Genomic DNA, 25072 nt, shown 5'->3' on the forward strand with positions numbered 1-25072 from the left:
TCAAAAAACGGAATCCTGCATGAACTACAAACTTGGGCATCTCCTCTGCAAATAAATCTAAATAAGCAGGAAGTCTGTGACCTTTCTGATAATCAACCATGAAAGAGAATCTTGGACATTAGCAGCAGTTTGTGAAGACACACCTGTACTGTGGAAGAAGTGAGTAAAAATATTTCTAAGGACTAATTTAATTACATAAATGTTCCTCAGTCAGTGATTCCAGTGGAACAGCGTGTTGAGCTGGAATCTGGGCTCAAATTTTGTAAAGTCTGTAGTTATGAAAAATGAAGAGTGTTGGGAAAAGGCAAGCCTCTGGCACACACACACACACAGCCAGTAATTAGCAGCTCAGCATACACTTGCTGCGGGTCATTAGCCCCGGCCTTGCAGCCTGTTGACGTGTTTCACACGTTGCGTGGATGCTGGTAATTAAAGCGACGTGTTGTTTGTATGTTGTTTGTTACATGGTTTTTTTTTTGGCTGTCAGGAAACTCAGGAGGGTGAATTAGCAGGAGTGAATGAAGGTGTGAAGCACACACACACACACACACACACACACACACACACACACACACTTCTTTGCTTTCACTGTACCTCAAGACCACAAACCTCCTTCACTCAAACACTAACTTTAACCTGAGTCAACTCAATGATTTACATCATACAAGAAAAGTTTGGTTCTGTCTCCATGAAGTAGCTGTGAAAGTTCACACACAGACACACACACACAGAAGCTAATAAAGCAGCAAGCCATCCCAGTAGCCTGTGCCCAACCTGATCTCACCTCCTACTTTTAACAAAACCACAGCCACACACACACACACACACACTGAAGTGGAAACACTAAAACTGTGTGTGTGTTGCGTCATCTGTACTCTGTACAAACAGGCTGTTTACAGTCTCACTGAAATAAAGAAATATGTAATACTTGAGTTAACTGAATGCTTTTCAGCCTCGTTTATGTGTGCGTGTGTGTGTGTGTGTGTATGTGTGTGTGTGTGTGTGTGTGTCTTTGTGTGTCTCTGTGTGTGCTTTGTTCAGTCAGTTGAACTGCTGCTGAAGCTGATGTTTCAGCCTGCCGGTACAGCAGTCCTGCACGGCTATCTCCTCTCTGGAGCAGAGCACAAACACACTGTGCACCGGTTGTTTGTGTCCTGTTCCTGATGCAAATATATTAAGTATTTATTCAATCTAAAGGATGAGAGGTGGAGTTTTAAATTGACTTCTACTTCATCAGCTTTCTGCCTCTAACGAGCTGAATATGAGTCCTCTCTGCCAAACAGGGACAGAAGCCTCCCCAAAGACATGAGAAGGTTCATTATGATCTTTTATCTTTAACAGGAAACACAGCGACACACACACACGTTTCCTGTCTAATCTCTGCAGTTCTCCTTTACCCACGAGTCCGTTTTCATTCTTGCCCTCTTTTTTTAATTACTTCCTTTTCCTGTCACTTCTCTTCTATTTGTTGCCCTTTTGTCACGTTTTTTTTTTTTTTTGGCATATGTTCAATCTCCCCACCTGTCTTTCCTTCACATGCTGTCCCTGCTGTCCTTTCCTTTGATTTTTTAAAATATTTTTTGTCTCCATTTATTTACGTACACCCCTGAGACATTCCTTCGTCCTTTCCTTTCCTTATTTTCTTTTATCTACTTTCTCCAAACGATTTCCTTTATCCAATGTCTCTGACCGTCCGTCATTTCCTCTTTCTCCTTTTTTCTGTCCTCTGTGCTTCCCCTTCTCTGTTCTTTCATTTTTCCTCCTCTCTCCTCTTCCTGTTCTTGTCTTCGTCCTGATCAGAAGATGCTTCCTTTTTGCTTCCTTCTGTTTTTCTTATTTCCTCTACTCTCCTTGGGATGACCCAGAACATGGCTAACTGTCAGCTCTCGGCTTATAGGTAAAAATTAATAAACTATTTCATTCAGTCCCAATTTTTATTCTGTCAGCAGAATCTGCTGATAATTTGTGTCTCCGTCACATTTCCTGTAAATAAATCCCGTTTTCATTCTGTTTGGCTTGGTGTATCAATTAATCCAATTGATACACACAGGGTGAAATTTATAGCAGTCCACGGAGAAACACTCAATGCTGCCAGGATCATAAAATATTAACCTTTCAAATTAATTCTGTAGTGGTGAAATCATCCTCCTCTCAATGTGTGACAAGCTGCTGCCAAAACCAACCACCCATCTAAATGTAAATGCGTACAGCCGTGCCAGTGCTAATCCTCCGCTCATTACACACGTTCCTAATGATTCCTCCGTTAACTGCGACAGAAATTTAAGGAGACATTAGCAGGAAATAGACTGCTCCTGTCCACTCACATCATTAGTTAACAGTCGAGCTGCAGAGCGTCCTCTTCATCATGAACGAGGGGGAGGCCGTAAAGTTTTCCTCCTGCTCTGATTATCAGCAGTGAAGGTGACTTGGAGCCAGCAAGGAGGCATTAATGTGCTACCGCTGAAATAACAGTCAGCAGATCACACCTCTAACGGAGAGACGCGAAGATCGTTTGTTTTATTACGTCGCTAAACACAAGCAGAAGGAGACAAGGGGGCAAGAAGTGGACTGACCAGATGAAAGCAAGGAGACAGGAGAGGAATCGATGAAGAGAGGGGAAGAAACTGGAGGGAGCAAGGAAAGGAAAAGGGACAGTAAAGAAGAGAAAAAGAGGAAAGGAAACAAGAAAAAAGAAAGGATGAAACAAGAGGAAAGATGTCATAGAAAGCAGAGGAAGAGAAATAAGGTAAAATGAGAAAAATAGAGGAAAGTATACAAGAAGAGATGAAAAAGGAGTCAGGAGGAAACAGGGGAAACTGATGGAAAGGATGGAAGAAGAGAAGAAGTGAAGAAACAAGAAGGAAAAAAGGAAAACAAGTGAAAGTTGAATAAGAAACAATAACGAGAGAGGAAGCATGGTAAAGTCAAGAAGAGGAAACCGAAGAAGAGAAAGGGAAACAAGAAAAGTAAAAAGATGAAAGAGGAAAAGAAAGAAGGATTACGTGTGAGGTACGACAACAGGAAACAAAGCAAGGAAAGTTGAGCAAACTGATGGAAAGTGAGAGAGAAGGGAAGATGGATGGACTGGAGAAAAAAGGAAAGGAAACAAGAGTAGAAGGGAGAATAAGACAGAGGGGGGGGAACAAAAGGAGAAGAAAAGAGGAAAAAGAGAAGTAAGAACAGCAAAGACGAGCAGGAAGAAGAACGCTGCGCAGTGAAGTGTGTCACTCCTCGGCCCCTCCCACCCTGAAGTCATTGTATCACTCTAGCAGATTATTGTGAAACAAATCTCTCCTCATTTCCCACATTTGCTTATCAGCACAGTCATATTTGCATGGGTGGACTTCCTGTCTGCTGTTCTGCTTTTTTTCCTGATTGGCGAATACACCCACACCCACCACTAAACACACACACACGCACACACACACACACACGTCAGGGTTTATCAGCTGCATGGAGCTGCCAGAGAAATGTCATCACATTAATAAGAGGCAAGCAGAGAAAAGAGAAAGGTTTAGGTTTGATTGATCCAGCTGCTGAGGTTGTCCCAGGGTGTCTGATTCAGAGCCGTGTGAATCTGTTTACCTACAAAGGTGTGACTGTGTACGTACATACCGGCTGACACTGAGGCCTATCCGGTTGTTAAGTCTGACGTCACTAGCCGTGTCTGGGCCTAAACTCCGCTGCAGGTCCATATATCAAACGATCACTATGGCATTACTGAGAGTTGAAAAACTGTCTAAAGTCTTTCATCTTTAATAAAATGATCAGCATTCTGCTCTACCAGGTGTAACAATTGAGTTTAACATCCAGGCATCCATAAAAACGGAATTTATGACATTTAACGGAGTTAGAAGTTAGCAGGAAGTTAGCTCGCTAGCTTCTATCTAAATACAATATAGCATGTCCTTACTGCGGGGTTTTGGAAACAAATTAAAATGTACAGCTCTGTTATCACTTCCAACTTAAATGAAGACAGAAAACTAAACAGCAGTGACGTTTGTAGGATTACTGAAGTTTGGCTAGCTGGTATATAAGGATGTGTTACGTGACCGCTAGCGACACAGCTATGTTAGCATAATATAAACAAGCTAACTTTTTGTCCACTCGATAAAAGTTAACGTGAGTGTTCTCGGTGGTCAGGAACAAATGTAATCGCATGGCAGGATACTGTAAAAGGACCAAACTTCAGCCAGGAGAACAACTGAGATAATCCATCCACAATACGAGGTTAGTCATTCATATACTGCTGCATGGGCTGGGCTGTAGTTACATCCTAAGGTTTTAAAAACTGAGCTTAAATAAATGATTAGCGGTAATAAAAGCCGAGGGAGGTCAACAGTGATCACTGACTGTTTTAGGAGCTTTTTGAGATTAAATAGAAGAAAATACAAAACATTAAACATGTTAACAACACAAAAGCCATATTAAATGCAGACTACTTTAGGCCCGGAAGTAGGATTCGTCACGTCATCACTTAACAACCGGATAGTCCCGCCTCAGCCAACAGAAATGTTCCAAACACAGTTTTTGAATATTAAGGCTGTACCTGTAAAGTCATTTCACACTTACACCACAACTTCTTGACGGAAGTGCCAGACGCAAACGGCTGACACAGTAAAAGGATGAAAAAAACAACATGTCATTAGATTCCTCGTCCACACGGAAACGCAAAAAAGGAGTTTTAAAAAAATCTCAGTTTTCGGTGATTCGAAACGCCGTTTACGTGTGGACGAAACAGGGGCGTTTTCAAAAATACCCGTGTAGGTGCGGACGTAGCGTAAAAGAGTTAGTAGTTTATTTTATTACTACCTGTTTTTTCCTTCCAATGTTTGAGGTGTGAAATAAACCGCAATGGAGCAAAATATGGGTGTGTGTGGTTGGAGGATGTGTGCGTCGCTGGCTTTTAATTTCATACAAGCCTGTTTCACATGATGGACTGTTAACCTTCTGAAAATGCTAATAAAGAGCACTGTGTCTTTGTACCATTTTTTGTTGTTTTTACTCCATCTTTTGTTGCGTTTAGGGAAAAATCTAGTTTCTACTAAAGCAAGCCATTTGTAATTTGACAAATGTTTATTGCACGTTAAAGATAAGTATACACACTTCAACATACAAGCACATAATAAACCATTCACTCCAACATACACACAAACATGCAAAGAGATGCAAACTATGGTCGAAAGTAATGGGGGAAGATTAAAGGAAGGCTAAACCATAAAGAAGAGCTTTCAGCAGTTGTTTAAAACAAACCACAGATTCAGCAGACCTCAACAGCACAATTGATGGTTTGCTATTTCCAGCAGCCTGAATAAACTGGAGGGATCCTTTTAAAACAAACAAATATGAAAATATGTTTGCAGCCATCTGTGGAATCTTGTGCTTGTGTAGTAAACTGCCCTACTCTTTTGAAATGATTTCATAATTTCTGTGATCATTTCTTCCACTGGTGCTGTTCAGCATTGGAACACCTCACCCTTGCAGCTGAACTTTCGGCTTCGTCCTCAAGACAATAAAGTTTATTTTGACTTTGACTTTGAAGAGGGAAATTGAAGTCTCCTGTCTTTTTATTTGGAAAATCATTCTCTTGCTGCAAAGTGTTGATTTGTTTTTACTGTATAATGTTATAGAGAGAGTATTCAGTGGCTGATGAGGAAAAGATGAAGGATAATTGCATGAAGATGGTGGCAGAGCTGGCAGGGCTGTCACTGTGTACAGAAGTAATGCGGGACAGATGTGAGGACAGGAGCTGGTTTAATGGGTCTGCAGTGTTTTCAGTGTGCCATGCACAGCCGTGCTTCCTTCGAAGCAGGAGATGCTCTTTATGAGATACAGGCCAAGGATGTTTGGTTTGCTCACATACAGAGACCCTGTGTATTGCTGAAGTATATGAACACACTGTAATGATTAATTAATTTCACTCTCATCCTCTATCTTCCCTGTTCTGGTGTTTATACCAGCATACTACTGCAACTACTAATAGTAGTTGTAAGTAGGTGTTTCATGATATTAGGAATTCAAACTCAACACCAAACAATAGTTGATCCCATTTTAGACACAACAGGTAACAAATTGAAGAGTCATTCAATATATATACATGTTTGTGCAAATTTATTGAGCCCAGTTTACTTCCTGTGTGTTTGGTGGGTTTGGCTTCATTCTTCAGTGCTGATCATGCAGACCTGGTAGACTACTTCTGTTTCTGTCTGTTTGCTAGTAGATTTCTCACATGTCTGATCAAAAATTTTGAGAGAAACAAATAGCTGTTATCCTACAACAATGAGTAACTGTCACGGTCAGCGAAGGTGGACCGTGGAGTTGAGGAAAGTAGGGCCCAAACGCGAGACTCTTTTAGTGAAGGACAGTGGATTTATTTATGGTGAGTGGACAAAAACAACAACTATATGCAAATCCAGCGCTGTGGCTCCCGTGGCGATTCCTCTGTGAATCCCACACAGTGCACGTGTCCATAACAGTGAAAAAGTGACAACTCCAAAACCTGATTCCCGACTCCTGGTGACACAAAAACACACACAGCTCAGCAGGCAACCTTCAGTAGCTATGTCAATCACAAACACACTCATCGACAGAGGCACTTTACAGGTTTGACTTAGTATAATCCCGCGCCGACTGGAGCTCCGCCTTCTTAGAAAGGACGCTCATCATGAGGCCATCAACTGCAGCTGGTGAAGGCTAACGAGCGGCAGGTGCGGCAGCCTCCAGTGCGGGAACACTTCCGGGTCGCAGTCCCCTCAGCGACCCCAAAACCTCCGGGAGCACACAGGGAGAAGGAGGACAAAAAGGAATAGAAAACCACCAAAACATAACATGCGGAAAAATAAACATATACAAGAAATACATGAGCTCTGGGTCTGATGACCCAGGCCATGACAGTAATATTAAGATGATCTTTGTAATATTAGCCACCTCTCTTAATGATAACTTCACATTAAGGTGTTGTTAATATTTCTGAACTGTTTTATACTTTAGTGTTGTTGAAATGGGAGCTTTGTGGATGTTACGTGCCAAGAGATGTGGCTTTGCTTTTGTGTTCTTTTTACCTTTCAGGTGTCAAGCGTCCACCTATTGGCCAGTTCAAAGTTGACTGGCATATGTCTATTGGCTGGTCTAGGCACAGTGGGCCAATCACTCTCCGGGAATCACTACAAATGAGCAGCTCCCTGGCCAGCTGGTGGCTACTGGCTTCTGCTTTATGACAAACATTTGTGAAAAGGCTTCTTTGTATTGTGTGCGTGGTGGTTTAAAACTGCAGCCAGTGTATAGGGTACCCCAGCTTACCTGTCCAGTCTCCCACCACACACAATACAAAGAAGCCTTTTCACAAATGTTTGTCATAAAGCAGCAGCCACCAGCTGGCCAGGGAGCTGCTCATTTGTAGTGATCCCCGGAGAGTGATTGGCCCACTGTGCCTAGACCAGCCAATAGACACATGCCAGTCAACTTTGAACTGGCCAATAGGTGGAGGCTTGACACCTGAAAGGTAAAAAGAACACAAAAGCAAAGCCACATCTCTTGGCACGTAACAGTGGACTACTGAACTTCCTCTTAAATACCAGAGTATCTGTATTTAAGATGTTGCCTGTGTGTTCAGCTGCTAGTGGGGGGAGGGGCTGTGTGTCAGATGGAGGAGACTAAAGCTACGTTCACACTGCAGGTCTTAATGCTCAATTCCGATTTTTTGATCAAATCCGATTTTTTTGTCTGCGTGTTCACACTACAAATAAAATGCGACAGCAAACGCGCTCTAGTGTGAACGCTCAAAGTGGCCCGCATGCGCAAAAGAAGACTTCACACACAACGCGCTCTGTTTAGACCCAGAGCAAACAGTATTGTTTGACAGATGGCCGTTAATATAAAGACTTCGGACTTTACGTTTCCCAATTTTTGCTTTAAGTTACATTATTATGTAAATAACAAAATAAATAACCTAATAATGATCCTTATTGCTGTTTAAGAGAGGAGCGGTGCTTCAAAGGATAGTTGCAGATTTCTGTCAGAATCTGCAGATTATACAGTACAAATAAAATGTTCCCATTTTCTGTATGTTTCACTAACATCTACACGGGATGGCGATGTCTTCTGGGGCGCTTCTCTGGCGCTGATAATTGGCGTCTGTCTTGTGTCGGTGACGTAAAAGACGGATTTAATGCGACATGACCGTTCAAACAGCAGACGCTTTCTAAAACATCGGATATGTATCGGATTCAGTACCACATACGAAAGTGACCCAGATCGGATTTGAAAATATCGGATTTGCGCTGTTCACACTGTCATACCATGATCGGATATGGTCGCATAGGGTCAAAAAAATCGGATTTGATGCGCTTTCGCCTGCAGTGTGAACGTAGCCAAAGATTAGCACTGTTGGTATGTTGTTGAAAATGAATGAAATGAAAAGCATCTAATTTGATAGTAATCTTTATTGGTACCCAAATATCACTCTCTTTTAACAACCCTATCTGGCAAAAAACAAAGTACTGTCATGTTTTCAGAATTTTAGTACTGAAAGGTAATGTAAATATTGGTTTTGGTGACATCCCTGATTATAGTGCTATAGTTTTTTGGTTTTTTTAGTAATACTTTAGTGAAAACATGGTGTAACATCTTGAGATATCAGCTAGTTTTGTGACTTTCTGCTGCCTCCTAACTCTGCTCAAGCCCTGTTTCACGGACGCCTGGATGTTAAAGAGACCAGCCTCACTGACTGTTTTATTGGAGCTGAAAGACATTTTGACTGTCACTGATGTTGCCGTCTTTGATCTTGGAAACTGAAGGAACATTTGGACAGGAAATTACTAATTATGCCAGTGTAAGTGAATTACACCCAGCACCTTTAAATCCATTGAATAAACAATGTCCAGGGCATCCTGCTATATTCAGCCAGCACATTGTGCAGGCAGTGTGCTGAAGAGACATGAAAGAGAAGCGTCAGAGTCTGTGAGCCTTGTAGTTTGATATTCAGGCTGAAAACATGAAACCTTTTTTTTCCCTGCCTTCGCTGCTCTGATCTTGAAGATATCGACACTCAGACCAGCTGCAGTCAAACAGAAGGACGGGTCAGACCAATGGTATTTGGACACTTAGAGTGCACTCAGGGAGAGCGTCAGCATCTTGTTAGTGTTGGTGAGATAATCAAATCAGTTAGTGAATTTAAAAATATTATGGCTGAATATTAAAATGTTGGCTGATGAGGGTCCAGCCATTAGAGTCAATCGGGAGGGTCGGCTGTTCACAGCTTGTAAAGCTGAGTTGGAGACGAGAGAATCCAGAGAAATGTGAAGTTGTACTGCCAGAAACTTGAGAGGCAGCTTTTAGGCTTTTGAGGGATGAACTGTGCGACTTACAAATGCGCCCCCCCTCCCCCCTTCCACAGACACAAAGCCTACCCTGAATGAAATCAGGGAATCAGGAGAGATGGAGGGTTTCACCAAGAAAAGTCTACACTCCCCAAGAGACATGGGGAAACACTCATTTTGTGTGTGTGTGTGTGTGTGAGAGAGAGAGAGAGAGAGAGAGAGGAAGAGAGAGAGAGAAGCAGAGCTGGGAAAGAGAGAGAGAGTGAAGCTGTTTTCTGAATCGTGTGGCAGCGTCTAGCTTTTCCATTAGTGGAAGGGAGGAAAAAAGCTGTGCTTTTTGATGTTACAGCCAAATGTTCCTAAAATTTCACGCTGAACAACTTTAATGGGAGCAAAAGGTTTAGCTGAGACACACACTCACACACACACACGCACACTTAGGAGGAGTGGAATTTTTGTGCATAAATTTGCCATGTGTGCTGTGAATGTGTTTGCGTGCACCTGTGCAGTCAGAGTCTGCATGTGTATTTCTGTCAGCATAGAAATCCTACATCACCCTCTGTTGATCCGACATGTTCAGCATGCCTTCAGTAAATTGCTTGTAGAACATAAATGACTCAAGGAGAGAGGGGTGGAATGAATGGGGGGGATATAACCTCACGCTCCACGGTTTCAACTTTTCAATTCAGCCAATGCCAGGTGCATTAAAAGGCAGAAGCACAGCAGGAGTATGGCTTACAGTGGCAGAAAGCATTTAAAACCATTTTTGGGACACAGTCAGCAAGAGTTTGTCACCACCCGTGAGTGGTGATTGTGTAAGTGCAGGTTTTTGTGTCCCGTGTCCTCTGAAATCACTGATCACCAGATAGGCAAATAGCCTCGTCACAGTTTAAACAAACCCTGAATCCACAGAATTAAAAAAACATGAAGCACGAAGGTGATCACGGTTTCTTAGGCAGAGGTCTCTAAAGGACACAGCTGGGAGATTCCTAAATACTCCTTGACCATTGCTGTGGATGGTAGGCGTGTCCGAGGATATGCCTGAGCTAGGCTCGTGCATTTGATCGACCAATTGGATGTGAAGGCTGGGGAACACCTACTCTGATTGAGTAACAGTAACACAGCACTCTGCAAAGACTCCTTATGTGTGTTTTTGGGAATCCGTGAAGAAGCATCATGTCGAGGATGTTCCATTAGCAGAGAAACACTGACCCCTTCCTCAGGTCACTCATACGTACAAATATTTGTGAAAGGAGGTAAATATGTGGCAATTCGCTTATTTAAATGCATTTAAATGATTTTAAATGACTCCTTTTTCATGTTATGACTGGTGGCTCAAAGGATTAGCGGCCATGATTTAGCTGTTTGAGCAGCTGTCTCCTTATTTTGATTTAAGCAGCGCTATAGAAGCCTGAAAGCGTTTCAGGATCTGGCAACATGCCACAATTGTTTCAGCTGCTCGTAATTTTAAGTCTGCTGCACTTGGTTAAAAACATTTACCAGAATGATGCGTGAGCTTCACCTCATCTGCTTCTGTTCCCATGAGCGAGGCGCGGAGCTGTCAGTTTCTGCAGTAAAACATATGAATATGAAATAAGACGACTGTGAGAAATGTTACACCGCCAAGTTTTTCTTATTGGAGTGAGGGCTCTGAGACGCGTGCACGTGCATGCTGGCGTTTCTGACGTTGGCTGTGGTTTTGGCTGCCGCAAAGGCCGAGCCTGAGATCAACGGAGGCCATTGTTGCCCCGAGCGAGAGAGGCAAACCATTCTTTCCACTTTCCATTTCAGCTCTTGTCTGTTATTATTTTTTTTCCTCAGGAAACATTCTTGTTTCCAGCTGTTGTTAAGGACGATGAAGGCCAACATGTTTCATGTTTAGAAAAATTTAAATCAAGCTCCATTAACAGCCAACATTTTACGGTTGGAGGTGGATAGGGCTATACGTGGCCCCGTTACCGGGATGTGAAAATGTGAAATATGACTTTATATTAACTTAAATATGGAATCTCAGCCGGCCGAAGTGCAGCATGTATCGGTACCTTTAAATGAAAGTGGTTTTCTTTGGATCTCAGAGAACTGAACACAGCTGCTCTTGTTTTTTTTTCTGCCAAGATTTTCACATTTTTGTTTAAAAATTAAGAATTTGACTGCTTCTTGAAACAAGGGTGACTCACTCACTTTGCATGTGCATGCTTGTGTGTTTTCAATGTAAACTTGCAAGAGTCTGGTTGTGGTGTCAGTCTGCTAGTTTGACTGATTACACTCTGGATTAACTGCACGAGTTGTTCTGGCTCATAACTGAAGTGCAATTGCTCCAAGATTACTCCTGAACTACTCTTCTTGCATCTTATCTTCTTGTCCTGTAAACAACAATAAAACGTACTGGGTTTGTCTTCTGAGTCCTTCTTGAAAACCTTTCTTGATCCCTGACTGGCTGACTGGGCTGCGTTTGTCCGTGAGAACTACTTTGCCTTTTGACTTCTAAAGATTGTATGAAATATGTCTGTTCCCTGTCTGTTTCACGTCTTATGGCCTTGTAGTCCTGTACTCTTTGTCTCATTCTTATCCCCGTGTCCTTGTTTACTAAGCGTCCTGTCTCCGTTATGTTGCTGCCTCATTGAAGGTTGTCACAGTGTGAACACTCATGAATTTATCACCCCCAGTACTGGGCTGCGCCTCCACAAACTGTAACCTGGTGCTAACGGAGGCCCGGGGAGAAATCACATCACCGTGCTATCCCCAGAGATACCCCAATTCGTACAACTGTAGGTGGATCATGCAGGCCCCCACCGGCTTCATTATCCAGCTGTCCTTCCTGGACTTTGAACTGGAGGAGGCGCCGGGATGCATCTATGACTGGGTGAAGGTGAATACAGGCAGCGCTGAAGTTGTGTTCTGTGGTCTGACGGCCAACGGGCTGACGCTAAACTCAACGGGGAACCAGATGGTGCTGTCTTTTACCTCCGACTTCAGTGTGCAGAAGAAAGGCTTCAGAGTTAGCTTCCAACATGGTAGGTGAAAGCCGCCAACAGGGTCCTGATCTTCAGCTGTGTCTTAACTAAGTCAGGCATTAAACAATAAGAGTTTGAGGATGGGTTTGGTGACAAGGACGGCTCATTTGGTTACATCAAAGGGCCGATGTTACAGTATGAGGATTACAAATGCTCTGCTCACTAAACTCTGACCAAAAGCACCATTGTCACATGTAACACACAGTGTTTAATCAAGGAGAATTTGGTCCAGGAGGTTTTTCTCACGCAGGTGTGAACCCACTTTGGTTTGCTGACGTGAAATCTTTGCAGCCGACCATTAGCAGTCCAACAACCAGCCAGTGTTTATGTACTCACAGATGTAGGGTGTATGTGTGCAGCATACTGCAAAGTTTCAAACTGGTAAAAACCAGCAAGTAAAGCAGGGGTGTCAAATGTACGGCCCGCTGGCCACATCCGCCATACAATTATATCCAGCCTATGAGATAATTTCATATGTCAGTTATTGATAGCCCTGCTGAGAATCCATGCGGACGGGGGCAGGACTTTAATTTGATAGGAATGATACATATAAAAAAAACTCCTTTATGGCCGTTCGTACCGCACAAAGTAATTTACAGTACGATAAACAATTAACCCGCTGAACCCCAATGCCCCGTTACCGGAGACGAGAGGGAGAACATCTGGTTTAATGTGATGTACAGAGATCTGTTATTTAAACATAGACGTGTGTGGTATCCACGGGAACGTCAGAATCTCAGCTAAAAGCTCACAAAACCATTTTAACGACCACCAAACAGCTGAAACAGCAAACGATGAAAGAACAGGTAAACAGACTCTGCAAAAAGATGTAAACACAAAGTACGGCGCGTTCACCCGACGGCATATACATGGACACACCATCAGTGCTGACGTCTCGCAGATTCTGATGTTGCAACCTCATTTCTGCTGTTCAATTCCGAAGAAATTTCAACTTTCACAAATTCTGCCAAATAACAAAACACGTAGCTTTGTCTCTAATAAAACCTCAGTGAAAAACAGAAAGGTTTCTGTTTTTCACTTTCTACCATAAAAATCTCTTTTTTAAGACTAGAGTTAAAATCTAATGGACAGTATCGAAAATGGGCTAGCAGAACTTTTTCTGCAATTTTACATATTTATTTCTTACAGTTTAAGTCCAAAGAGTTGCGCTGACAGATTTCTTTCTTTGTCACAGCAAAGAAAGAAATCAATTAAACACATAACTGGCCCACTTAAGGTCAAAGTTTGCTGTAAAATGAGTTTGACACCCCTGGCATAAAGCCTTAAATCATGTGAAGAGGCCTCACGGTCTCTGGATGAACCAACAGGTGCAGATAACATATAGCATTAGCTTAGCATGGATTTCAGGGCAGTTTGTCGGCCCAGGAAATGTTGGACATAGGACTGGAGAGTGGAAAGGCTTTGTTTAGTACCAGGTGTCCAGTGCCATTGCACTCCCTACTCTTCATTCACCAAGACGTTAAGACACCTGCCATCAATGCCTGTGTACAGCTCCTAGCTCCAGCTTAACACCATGACAACAAAGCTGTTCCTAAATCAGAAACATTTATCATCTAAAGGTTTTTGTGATAAAAACAGAGGGAAGTGTTTCCACACCAGTTGTTTCATCAGTGATAAAAAGTATAATCAGTCAATCAATTTCCTGGTTTGTATGAGAGGCTGAATTGCACTTGGAAACTACATTGTCTCCTTGCTGGAGGCCAGCCTCCTGACTTTAGCTGTATGAGTTCATGTACAGTCTGACTGAAGGTGCATGTTTTTAGGTTATCGTGCAGTCAAGAGACCGGAGCGTCTCCGTCACAGTCCGATGTGTCACCGACTGACCCAACGCTGTTGCAGTGTGTTGATGCACCGTGTGTACCTGCCTTCATGCATGTTTGCTGTGTAGTCGTATTTGAGCGCTTTTCCAGTGAGCAGTGAGAGATGACAGCTCCAGCCAGAGCCGCTCTCCTGCTGAGAAACGTTGTTTGACGTGACACTCGAGAAAGGCTGAGGTCCTGGTTAGGAGCTGCTTGTGGATAAAACGTTTGTTTTCTGAGAGTCAAACTCAGACTCATCGTCACCGCTTTGCTTTTTTCAGTCAAACTTTCATTTAAAAAGTTCAGCACATGAAGCAAATATTATCACCAAATCACATCTGAACAATAATAATTAGCTTTGTTGGGTGAAATCGAGTTTTGATTTGACCTGTTTAAACTGAAAAACCAGTCAAAGACTCGTTAATTTTCCCTTCTGTGATTCTGAGTTTTCACTCCCGTTTTTGTCCTTTTCTTTTTTTTTTCTTTTTTAAACATTTCTTTCTTTCCTTGATTGAATTTCTGGATTTCTTTTTTTTTTATCTCTTTACATTTTTTGCTTCTCCTACTTTCTATTTTTGTTATTTTTACTCTCTTTCATTCTTTGGTGCTTTTGTTCTGGAATTTTGTCTTTTATTTCATTTCTGTCTTTTTTCCTTTTTTATCCTGAATCTTGAATTTTTCCTGAATTTTCTTTTATTCTTTTTGCTCTTTCACCTTGTTTCCTTTTGCTGTTGCTTGCTTCTTTCCTGTTTCTTTCCTCCTTTTTACTTTTCTCGTCTTTTGTCTTTACTTCTCGTCCTTCCTTCTTCTCAATGTCCGTCTCTGCGTTTTAGTTGCTGTGGCCCTGAGGAACCAGAAGATCAAGATGAGCAGCGGCGTCGGGCAGATCACCAAGGTTGCCAATTCTGTTTCCATCCCTGCGCTGAGTCAGCTGACCATATGCTTCGAGGTGGAGCGCACCAGCCTGAAACAGGTCTGGATAAACGTCACAGATAATTTTAAATCTTTTTGATTTGACTAAACTCCATTTAGTCATTTATTTCTTTATTTCATTAACTTTTTTTTACAGCTTCAGTCTTAAGTAAGTCAAATCATAAGAAAATAGACCCGTTTAGGGGCTTTAAATTATTTAATTTATACGCACATGTGTGTTATTCATCCCACCACAGCAAGTTCGTGTTAGCTATTGTTCTCGTTCCCTGAACAGAAAGAATGGATCTTCACTTACTCCAACAACAGCAGCGCCATGTTGCTGAGTCTTGGTTCCGATGGCACGGGGATGAAGATGGTGGTCGATGGAGTGGTCTGTCCAATAGACAACATCATCTTACCATCTGACTTCACTAACTCCATGAAGTCCTTCTGTGTCCTCTGGACATCATCAAATGGACGTGTGGCTGTTTACTTCAATGGGAACTACTGGGCCAAGGCCTGCTCCAGCTCCACCGGACACTCCGTGCAGGCTGGGGGAGAATTCCGGATAGGAAGTAAGCTCCAATACGAGTTTTATGTTTTTGATGCATTTTGTTAGACGTGCACGTAAAGTGTCAAACCACTTTAAAGACATTCTGCAGAGAAACTTCACCACCCGGTAATCACAGGTTTGGGGATCTGCAGGATTAAGAGATGTGAAACTGTGCATTAAAGGATAAAATGGATGAAACACACTCGTAGACAGAATATTAAAGCAAAAAAAAAATAACCCCAACCTGGAATGCTGATTCTCTGCGTGACATTTCATGGTGCCCTGTGATGTCACATACAGCAACCTTGGTTTGATAAGTGATGCAGTCACTTCTGTTAGTAAGCGGGAAAGTCTCAAGCCCTGCTCTATGGTGCTGAGCTCATTACTAACTCGCTTCTACCTAAGCAGACATTGATGTAACTGCATACTTTGAGGATGTGGAATTATTATTGTGATCTTAGAGGAAAATAAATGAATACATTTCTGCAATGCTCAGTGCTGTTTTTCTGGGATTTGTTCAGGTCAGCAGCAGAGCTTCGATGGGAACATCTACAACCTGCGGCTGTGGGATTACGCCATGTCCATTCAGCAGCTCGGCGCATTAAAGTGTGACCACAGGGGGAATGTCATCGACTGGGACAACAGCTACTGGACCATCCCGGCCTCTCTGGCCCAGACGAACACCTCGCTCAGCTGCAGTGAGTACATGAAAGAAATCAAAATGTGATTAAACAAGCACGATGGCGGGAACAGGGGGGTGTTGCATGGGCTGTGATAGAGCCACGTGTGTTGCAGGTCAGGGATGTCACACTGACCTGCCAGGAGGCCTGAACTGGGTCACTGGATGGAAATGTGCAAAAAGGAGAGAACTTTTTTATTTGACTTTTTTACTGCATGAGCAGCGATCAGAAAGTTTTTTTCTCTGCACATCCAGCTGCTAATCTTAGATCACTCCCTGGAAGTCCAGTCTGACACTTCGCCATCTAAACAGACCTCGAACACGATCCAAATTTTTAATGAAGGATCAATGCCAGGATCGGCACATTCTGAGCCAGACGGCAATGAGTGAGAGCAGGAGCACGATCGCCATGTTTTTAAATCATGTATTGGCTGTTCTGCGATGAACGAGACCCCTGAGGCATCTGCGCACACAGCACTCTGACTGTGAAGGAGATTTTTGGCTGCACCGACACATCGCCATCTTCAGTCACGATCTAAACCGCTTGGCAGATTCGCTGCATCGTTGCCCACTTCCCGAAAAATGAAACCGAAGTTGAATGATGACCAATTTGACTCTTTTAGAGAGATCCCGCAGGCATCACAGAGGGACTCTAAGAATAGCAGCGGCGCTAAAACCAGGCACATTTAAATGAGGCTTTTCATTTGCATAGAGCGTTCCCGTAAGCTTCTGCTCACACCTCGTGTTTCACACTAGGAAGCATTGTGTTTCAAGTCAACCGGGCTGCGTCACCGCGGTGGCGTCCGACCCAGAGGTCTGAATCATTGTCAGCATTACATTACCCACAGCCTGCCACAACACACAGAAAAAAGGCGGTTAAATCGAGAAGCCGCGCTGACACGTTTCTTTGATTTACAACATTAGACTGAGCAAATGTGGAAAAGCTGAAACACGAAGAAGAAACTAAAAAACTCAAACTCTGTTCTTTAGCTGGAACCAGCGGTCCACACAGAGGAGTCAGGAAGAGCCGAGAGACGTTCTAACACATCATATTTGCTGAGTGTGCACACTAAACGTTGCCATGAAAACATTTTTCTTCCCATTTACTGTGGCACCAAGAAGTCGCATGTCTCTCCCACACACACACACCTCCAGGTACTCTTCAGTCAGCGCTTCAGTCTGTTTGCTATCAGCATGGAAAATTAGAACCAGACTTCAGCCAAATTCTGGTAGATTTTAGCGGCGTCTGGTGACTTAATCAGCTCCAGCAACCTGTTTGGCTGCTGATCAGAAATCGCTGTGATTCCTGCTCTGGTCCACAAACCCACTTGGCTGGTGAAACACACCGACACAGATGTGTGCTACTGTACCGCTCCGAATGGAGGCATGTACATTTAAATGACTCAGTTATTAAAGATTTCTCACTGTTTTTATTAGCATGTTTTGCACACATACACACACCCACTGGTACAAACCTGTGTGTACTTGTGTGTGTGTGCATGTGTGCGCGCCCCGACAGTGTAGTACCTCCTAGTTAAAGCTTTGTAAACGAGCGTATAGCCACAGGAGGTTAGCCACAGCGGTTTTAGTGAAATTCCAGCCAACACTGTACCCACTGGAGAAAGAGCCTTCTGTGTCTGTGTGTGTGTGTGTGTGTGCATGCCTGTTTACCTCTGAGACTTGTGGTGGTTTTTCAGAAATGCATGATTCTGCACTAAGCTTCCATATTGTCCTGCGTTTACAGTAAGAAGCTGACATTATTATTTTTTCCGGGGAGTGGGGGCATTCACTTTAGCTGTACCTGAAACTTTATCTGTGAGATCCACACATACAGAGACTTTATAGACCGAGACATGAGTGAGGTTTTTCATGTTACAGCTTTGACATGGTGCAGCACACAGTGCACAACAAGCTTCAGAGCGACATCAACACTTCAGTCAGTTAAATCAGTAAGTAGATGGAAAACACATAAGAAAGTGTTTAAGACTGCAGGCATTTCCATTTCGGGTAACCTCCACACATCTGCAGACACGCACTTTTGATTTTGAGGGATCTGCCTAATTCCTGGAGCTTCAGACCACCTACGCTGGTTTGACTGTTGTTCTGAAGATTAAACGCTGCCTGAGTGACTGATGACTTACTTTCTGTCTTTTGTTTATTAAGTGTGTCAACCTCACATTTGCATTTACAGATCTCTCCAATGATTCTTGTCTGTATTGTTTTGGAACTCGTGCCCACTAACCTGTCCCTCTCTTCACAGTTTGCTACCCTCATTGTATTCACTTAACAACTACTGCGCCAGCTAGTGGTGAGTGCTGCTAACACCTTGTGTGCACCTGTGTGAGTGTGAGTTTATGTGTGTGTTGGCTTGTGCTAATGCATGAACTGGAATATGTAACAGTCTCCTTTTATCATTCTAACATGGCAGCCTTTGGATTCATGTTTCTTTAATGTAGAAAAATCAAATGACATCAGCAAAACATAATCACAAAACAAAATCTTCCCCAGCAGCAGTTATTTAAAGGTTCTGTATATGTTATTCTCAGATTATTATAGGTTCAGATTATCAGCTGTGTATGAAAGCTGTAGATTATGCTCTGTGGCATCTTCCATCAATTTCCGGATGTACTTTGAAGCCTTGACTTTACCAGGATGTTTTTTTGGCAATCCGCATCCATATACTGTACAGATGCAACACGCATCTCTTCTCTGTGCATTAAATACTGTCAAAACCCTGCAGCCGAATCATCCAGCGATACAGAAATGCATTGTTAGGTAAACTAAACTCTTTTTTTCATTACATCATCAGTATCCAGAGGTTCCCAGGATTAAAACACCATTAAAGTCTCTTCTTTCACATGTTATAAATTAAACATCAGTAATCGTATCAATAGATTAATTCATAATGAAAGTAACTTTTGCTCGTATCCCTAGATGATCACATTTGCTGCAGCTGGCCTTCCGCATTTTGCTCAGCAGCAATCGCAGCAGAATTAGTAATAAATAAACATGACATGAACTTAATTGGTCCCTACAGGGAAACTGGATAATTGCAGCAGGAGGAAACACAAACAGAGGATTAGTCTGGAGAATAAAATGTGTTGGGAGTCCGCATTCGCAGATGTCTGCTGCTCGGAGATTAGAAATGATTTGATGTCACACTCATTCACAGGTTTGTGTAGCAGAGGTTCAAATGCAGGTCACAGCTTGTGCGAATGGATTCAGATACACATAAATGCCATTTACACAGAAGCAGTGACAGCAGTGGAAAGGTTTGGAAAAGTCTGAAAAGCCCTGGAATCTTTTTAATTTCATTCGCTGTCATTCATTGAAGAAAAATGTGATGCGTCTTTAGATTTTTGGACAAAACAAGCAAATATTTTAGATTTTTGCTTAAAAACTGAATAATTATTGAGCTCCAGATTTTAAATCATCTGTCCTTATTTGGTGGTGATCCAGCTGTTTGCAGTGACCTCTCTGTTAATGTCTTTACTATTATTAAGTTTAATTAATGTTCAGGAATTTTAGTTATGTGATCTTTAATTGTCACTGAATTAGACATTTTTGAGGCGAGTCAGGAATAATTGATTGTTCTGTATTGATAAAGCTTATTGATAATTAATAAATAATAATTAAGTGTATACACTAAAAACTGTTTGTGAACTCCCAGAGAGACACAGTTCCACACAAAGCTGTGTTTTATTATTTAAATAAATAATCATTTAAAATGAGTTCTTAGAAGTGAAAGTGGCCCTGGCCGCCCGTTGACCCCCCGCCTCCGTGTTCTTCATGTAATTTATTATATAGTTAAAAAGCGCTTTGTACGTGCTTGGAAAGAAAAAGTTCATTCCATGAAGTGGAATGAAGCAGTTAGATTTACATCATACTCTCATACTTGGTCCAGTATGTTGGGGAAATGAAATTAGTCCTTCAAACAGGTCTCAAAACGTCTTTGTGTAACAGAGGACAGCGTGCAGTAATGCTGGCCGTGGACACTGTCCAGAGAGGGAACACTGAGAGTCACTGAGCATTGGAGTGTTAGTGTTTCTGATCAGCAGCCACAGTTTAAGGATTAACTGAGTAAACTGTTGTGTTTTAGTCTGAGCCCGATGGAGATGCACAGGAAAGGATCAGAGCAGACACGTGAGGTCCCATCTGAAGGTCGCAGAGCTCTTAAACATGCAGGCTTCATGCTAATATTTGCATGTTTGGCTAACAAGCTACAGGCATTAAGAAAAAAAAGTCTCAACCATCTTTGCTGAGCTGTAAGCAAACGGACAGTTTTTTAGACACGCTGCTAAAACTAAACAGTCCTCTGTAATGATGTTTTCACTGACTGTGTGCTCACTTCTGAGGGTACAGTTTGTTGGTGCCCATCCTATTCAGATGAACAGTTCACCCTGAATTATATTTTTGTGTTGTAGCATGTTTTCTTCCACTTTAGGAGGAGGGTTCATATAGCCTTCAGTATGTGGACAGTGCTGGTGAGCACAGAGTGCTGGATTTACCTGCCAGAGCTTCAGTGGACTTTGATTTTGTGTGGTTTTCATCACCATTTGATGATGTCATCTTTGGCTTTGCCTTTTTTTCACCTACTTTTTAGCTGTACTGTCAGTGACAATAGCAATGAAGAAATACACTCAAAGGCAATAAACTGCCATCACCATCTCTACTTCATACCTTAAGCGACTTCTACAAGATATCTCTGTCATGTGTAGAAATGGAGGATGATTTGACAGAAAAAAAACAAAGTCCGTGTATCTATCTATCTATCTATCTATCTATCTATCTATCTATCTATCTATCTATCTATCTAAAAACTTTATAATGAAACAAAAACTGGATGTTCTGTCCTTTGAAGCATAAAAATGGTGACTGTTAAACTAAAACTAAATATTTTTTATTAATGATGTCTGTGGGGACGCTTTTGTTCCAAGTACACTTCACACTTGTTTATGTCTCCACGGAGAAAAGTGCTGTTGATTTTGTTTACCTGAAAATGCTCTTTCCTTTTTTATGAGCCTAGCAGAGAGCCGCTGGCCAAACCAGGTTTATGTGGCTCTCTGGTCTGTTAATGAGGCCAGTGGTGATGGAGGCTATGTGCTCATACAGTTTATATCGTACATGCATGTGCATGTGTGTGTGTTTGCACGTCAGCTTGTCTTTCATCTCCTATTGATGCCGGGGGGGGGCAGGCACCTACAAGCTGCTAATCGTGTTGCTGCAAGGACTTATTCACAGAGTGGTGTTCTTTTAATTTGACACAGTGGACCGTATGTTTTATGGCCTGAAAATAATGCACATTAATTTAGAAGTGCAGTGTGGATGGTTCCTGTGAACAAGCAAAAGCAAAGCTATGTGTATTCATTGGGGAAATATTCAGAAACAAAACACGGCTTCATATGAGAGCTGTTCTACAGGGTGCCTTGAAGTCATCTGCCATCCTGCCAGACCGCAGAGAGAGAATTTAAATCTCGGTTCGTCTTTGCCAGCTCAGAGAGGAACATGGGTATTTTTTCCCAAGTAAAATCCAGCCAGGCACTCACATGGAAAAGCTTCAGCAAGCTGAATATTGGTTAACATGCCACAGTGTTATTACAAGTGTCAACTGCTGGTTTATATGAAAATGCTGCACAATATTACTTTAACCGCATCTGGTGCCCATAAATATGGACAAACAGCTCTCGAGTATAAACATGTTTTCCACTTATCACGGTGAGTTATGGTGCGCTGTCCTGTGCCGAGTCATCGTATTAATTACAGTTCATGAGCTACTGTCAGCACGGCGACGCCCTGATGAAGCCATACAGGGCGAACATAAGCGCCTTTGCTGACAACGAAAGGAAATTTGCATTTTGAGCTGCTATGAGAACAGATCGCTTGTGTTTTTGTTTGTCTCAAATTCAGATATGCTTCATGTGGACAAATGATTAAGCGTCGCTGAAAAAATAACTGTGAATCTCTTCGTGCTTTTTCCTATCATATATTTTGACAATAATGGCAAAGCAATTTAGTTGTCTAGCAAGTTAAATTAAAGCTCATTACCAGTGACTATTTTCTTCATCTGCCTCCACTCTTTCTGGCCCAACACTTTGTGCTGTTAACGGGCTCGGCATATCTGCTTATCAGCACGATGCTGCTTTTAATCTCCAATCACAACATCCTGCACAGAGACAAGAGGAGAATCAGAAAACAGAACAAGAGGCAAAAGTCAAAATAAAATATAGGACATGGACACGATCACTGTCAGCACAGTTAGTGCTGAAGAACATTTGCACACCTCAGAGGAGCCATGATTTTATCTTCTCTCTTAGATTCACGTGATGGAAAAAGAAAGTTGCTGGACTTTTGTGAAGATGTTCCACCTTTGATCCATGACGCTTAAGTTCTAAACAGAACGCATGTGGTGGTTGGCACACTATTATCAAATAACGAGCCGAGGTGGGAAAAAAGGCGTGGGTCATTGCCATCACTAGGGTTTTTTACGGGTGAAGCCACTGTGAGACCTTGCCCCATCCTATCATGTCAGGATGGGGCGGAGTTTGACATCAGCAGTTCAGTTGTTGCTAGTCAGACACTGGAGACAGCACAGCCACATAACACATAAGAACAACTTCAAAATGAGACGGAGTACAATACGACGCAAAGCTGGAAAACGGAGACGGCTAAAGTACAGCTCATGAACGAAAGTTGTCTGATACTCGCATACTTGAAATAGGCAGTGGGCATGTGAACGTGAAGCCTGACTGGAGAGGGTCATAAGCTTAAGGTTTTCAGGGTTCTTGCTGTCTGTGGGAGATTTGGTTCTGTTAGGGTCATCAGGCTGGTCTTGGAGACAGGACGAGGAGCTCAAACTAGAACTGCTCATTTTCATTTTACTGTAAGGGGATTTAGGCATCTGATCAGGATCTACTGATATGCGTTACATCCTCCCAAAGGAGGTTGATGTTTTTGGATGCATGGGCACCTAGACTAACTTGTTTAGCCTGCTGACTCCCAAACCCGAGCTTTGATGAGGTCTAGGACTGAGGTTAGGCTTTAAGTTCTGGCTCACGGTCCGGTTTCTGCCAAAGGTGTTGAAAAGGGGTGAGGTAACAGACTTGGTTCAGACAAACACCAAACTGGCAAAACTGCTGGTTTAGAGGAATACTGCTGTGAAGTAAAGTTTCCTTTCATTGGAGCTAACTTGTCCAAACCAACAAAAGTAGTCCAGACCAATAAGTGGGCTGTGGTATCCTGTTCCTAAAGAGCCCAATCTCCATCTCCCCCCATTTGCTTCCTCTCACTTCTGTACTGTGAAAAAGAGACCGTGGATTATCTGTCTGCTACAGTACACTGAGGAAAATAGAAAAGAGGTAATAGAAGCACACGGAGTAGAAAATGGGAGATTCGTTGTGCTGAGGTTGTGAAAAGAACAGGAAGGGGAGAAAATGGAAAAGCGAGGGCAGCACAGAAAAACCGAAGCGACAGAAGAGAAGGTGACAGTCAGTCAGAGTGTTAGGTTAAAAAAGAGGACGAAGGGAGAGAGCTGGAGGTAGATTATGACTGGGCACAATCCTCAGCCCTCCTCACCTCTTTTGATCCACATGCTATCCACGATTACTGAATTCCTGCTTTTTCACTCAGCTGAATGCTGCGATGATTTGCTGACATCTCTCGAACACATTCCTCTCAAACAAAGTCTCAGCTTTCTCCGTCTGCCCGTCCACCCACTCTGCTGAATGGTCTGTGAATATGCAGCATGTGTGGGCTGCAGCCAGGCTCGGGGTTACATTTCAAATGGCCAAAGTACTTGAGGAGCGCTTGATTTTTGGCTGCAGTAAGCACACAGTTGGTTAGACAGACTGTCCCTGAAATATAACTTTGAGGGCTCGATCTGTGCAAGCAACCAATCTGCACCCACCACAGACCACAAAGTCCGATTGATTAGAAATCTGCACGCCATTAAAATGGTATGGGAAACTTTCTTAAACAAGCAGCAAACACTTTGAGAAATAGAAGATTATGTTACCCGTCTGGCACTCTGTTCAGTGTGTACCCCACTTCATGTCCAATGCATGCTGGGATAGGCTTCAGCTCATTACAAGCCAGAAATGGATAAGCACTTCAGGCACTTGGGTTGAACCTTGATCACATAACTGTTAGTATAAAAACCCAAAACTGAGCCGGACGGATGCAGCCAGGTCTGCTGCGTCAGACTGGTATACACACACACACACACACACACACACACATACACCTTCTTTCACACGACAGAAAGGACAGATGGGGTAGCAGGTCAGAGTTCCTGGTTCAGGGTCGTGGCAAAGGAGCGCTGCATGGACAACAGAGCTAAATGACCTAAACCAACCTGGACTTTTTGGTATCTTAGCAACCATCATGTCTGATGTGGCTTTCCAGGAGGTGTTGGTGATATAAGTCACGCAGAAACATGCTAACATCAGACTGTGATCAGTGTAACGGTGTAAAGATTGACATGTGAGCTTAAAATATGACGTCATTATATGAGTCTGGGGTTTTTTTTACATCAACTTTTTTTTTCATTTCTTTTACTTTATTTTAAATATTTTTTTTATACTTTGCGATTATTTTTTCTAAAATAAAAAAATCTTAACAGAGTTGAGCATTAACCAGTGTAAAGATTTCATTGTGTTTATCAGACTAAAAATCTTTCCTCCTCTCCTCCCAGGCGTCTTCCCAGTGAGCAACGCAACCCTCAATAATAACTGTGACCCATCTGCGCTGGGCTGCCCAGGTACGAAACGATCACACTCTTT

General features: G+C 42.5%; 1 protein-coding gene across 4 annotated transcripts in view; it reads left to right on the forward strand.

Moving 5' to 3' along the window:
- adgrg6 (adhesion G protein-coupled receptor G6) overlaps positions 1-25072 on the forward strand; it is a 101666-nt gene that overhangs the window by 27233 nt on the left and 49361 nt on the right. For 2 of the 4 annotated variants that reach the window (XM_084952340.1, XM_084952342.1), the window contains exons 3-8: positions 11984-12331; positions 14985-15124; positions 15359-15638; positions 16138-16314; positions 18556-18603; positions 24985-25050. In XM_084952340.1, the coding sequence (XP_084808466.1) occupies positions 11984-12331; positions 14985-15124; positions 15359-15638; positions 16138-16314; positions 18556-18603; positions 24985-25050 (1059 nt within the window). The remainder of the gene's footprint in view (positions 1-11983; positions 12332-14984; positions 15125-15358; positions 15639-16137; positions 16315-18555; positions 18604-24984; positions 25051-25072) is intronic. The other 2 variants (XM_084952341.1, XM_084952343.1) reach the window with 2 other exon arrangements.

This window comes from Perissodus microlepis, chromosome 15, assembly GCF_051167445.1.
Source record: "Perissodus microlepis isolate ML-2025 ecotype Zambia chromosome 15, ASM5116744v1, whole genome shotgun sequence".
In the NCBI taxonomy this organism is placed as follows: Eukaryota; Metazoa; Chordata; class Actinopteri; order Cichliformes; family Cichlidae; genus Perissodus; species Perissodus microlepis.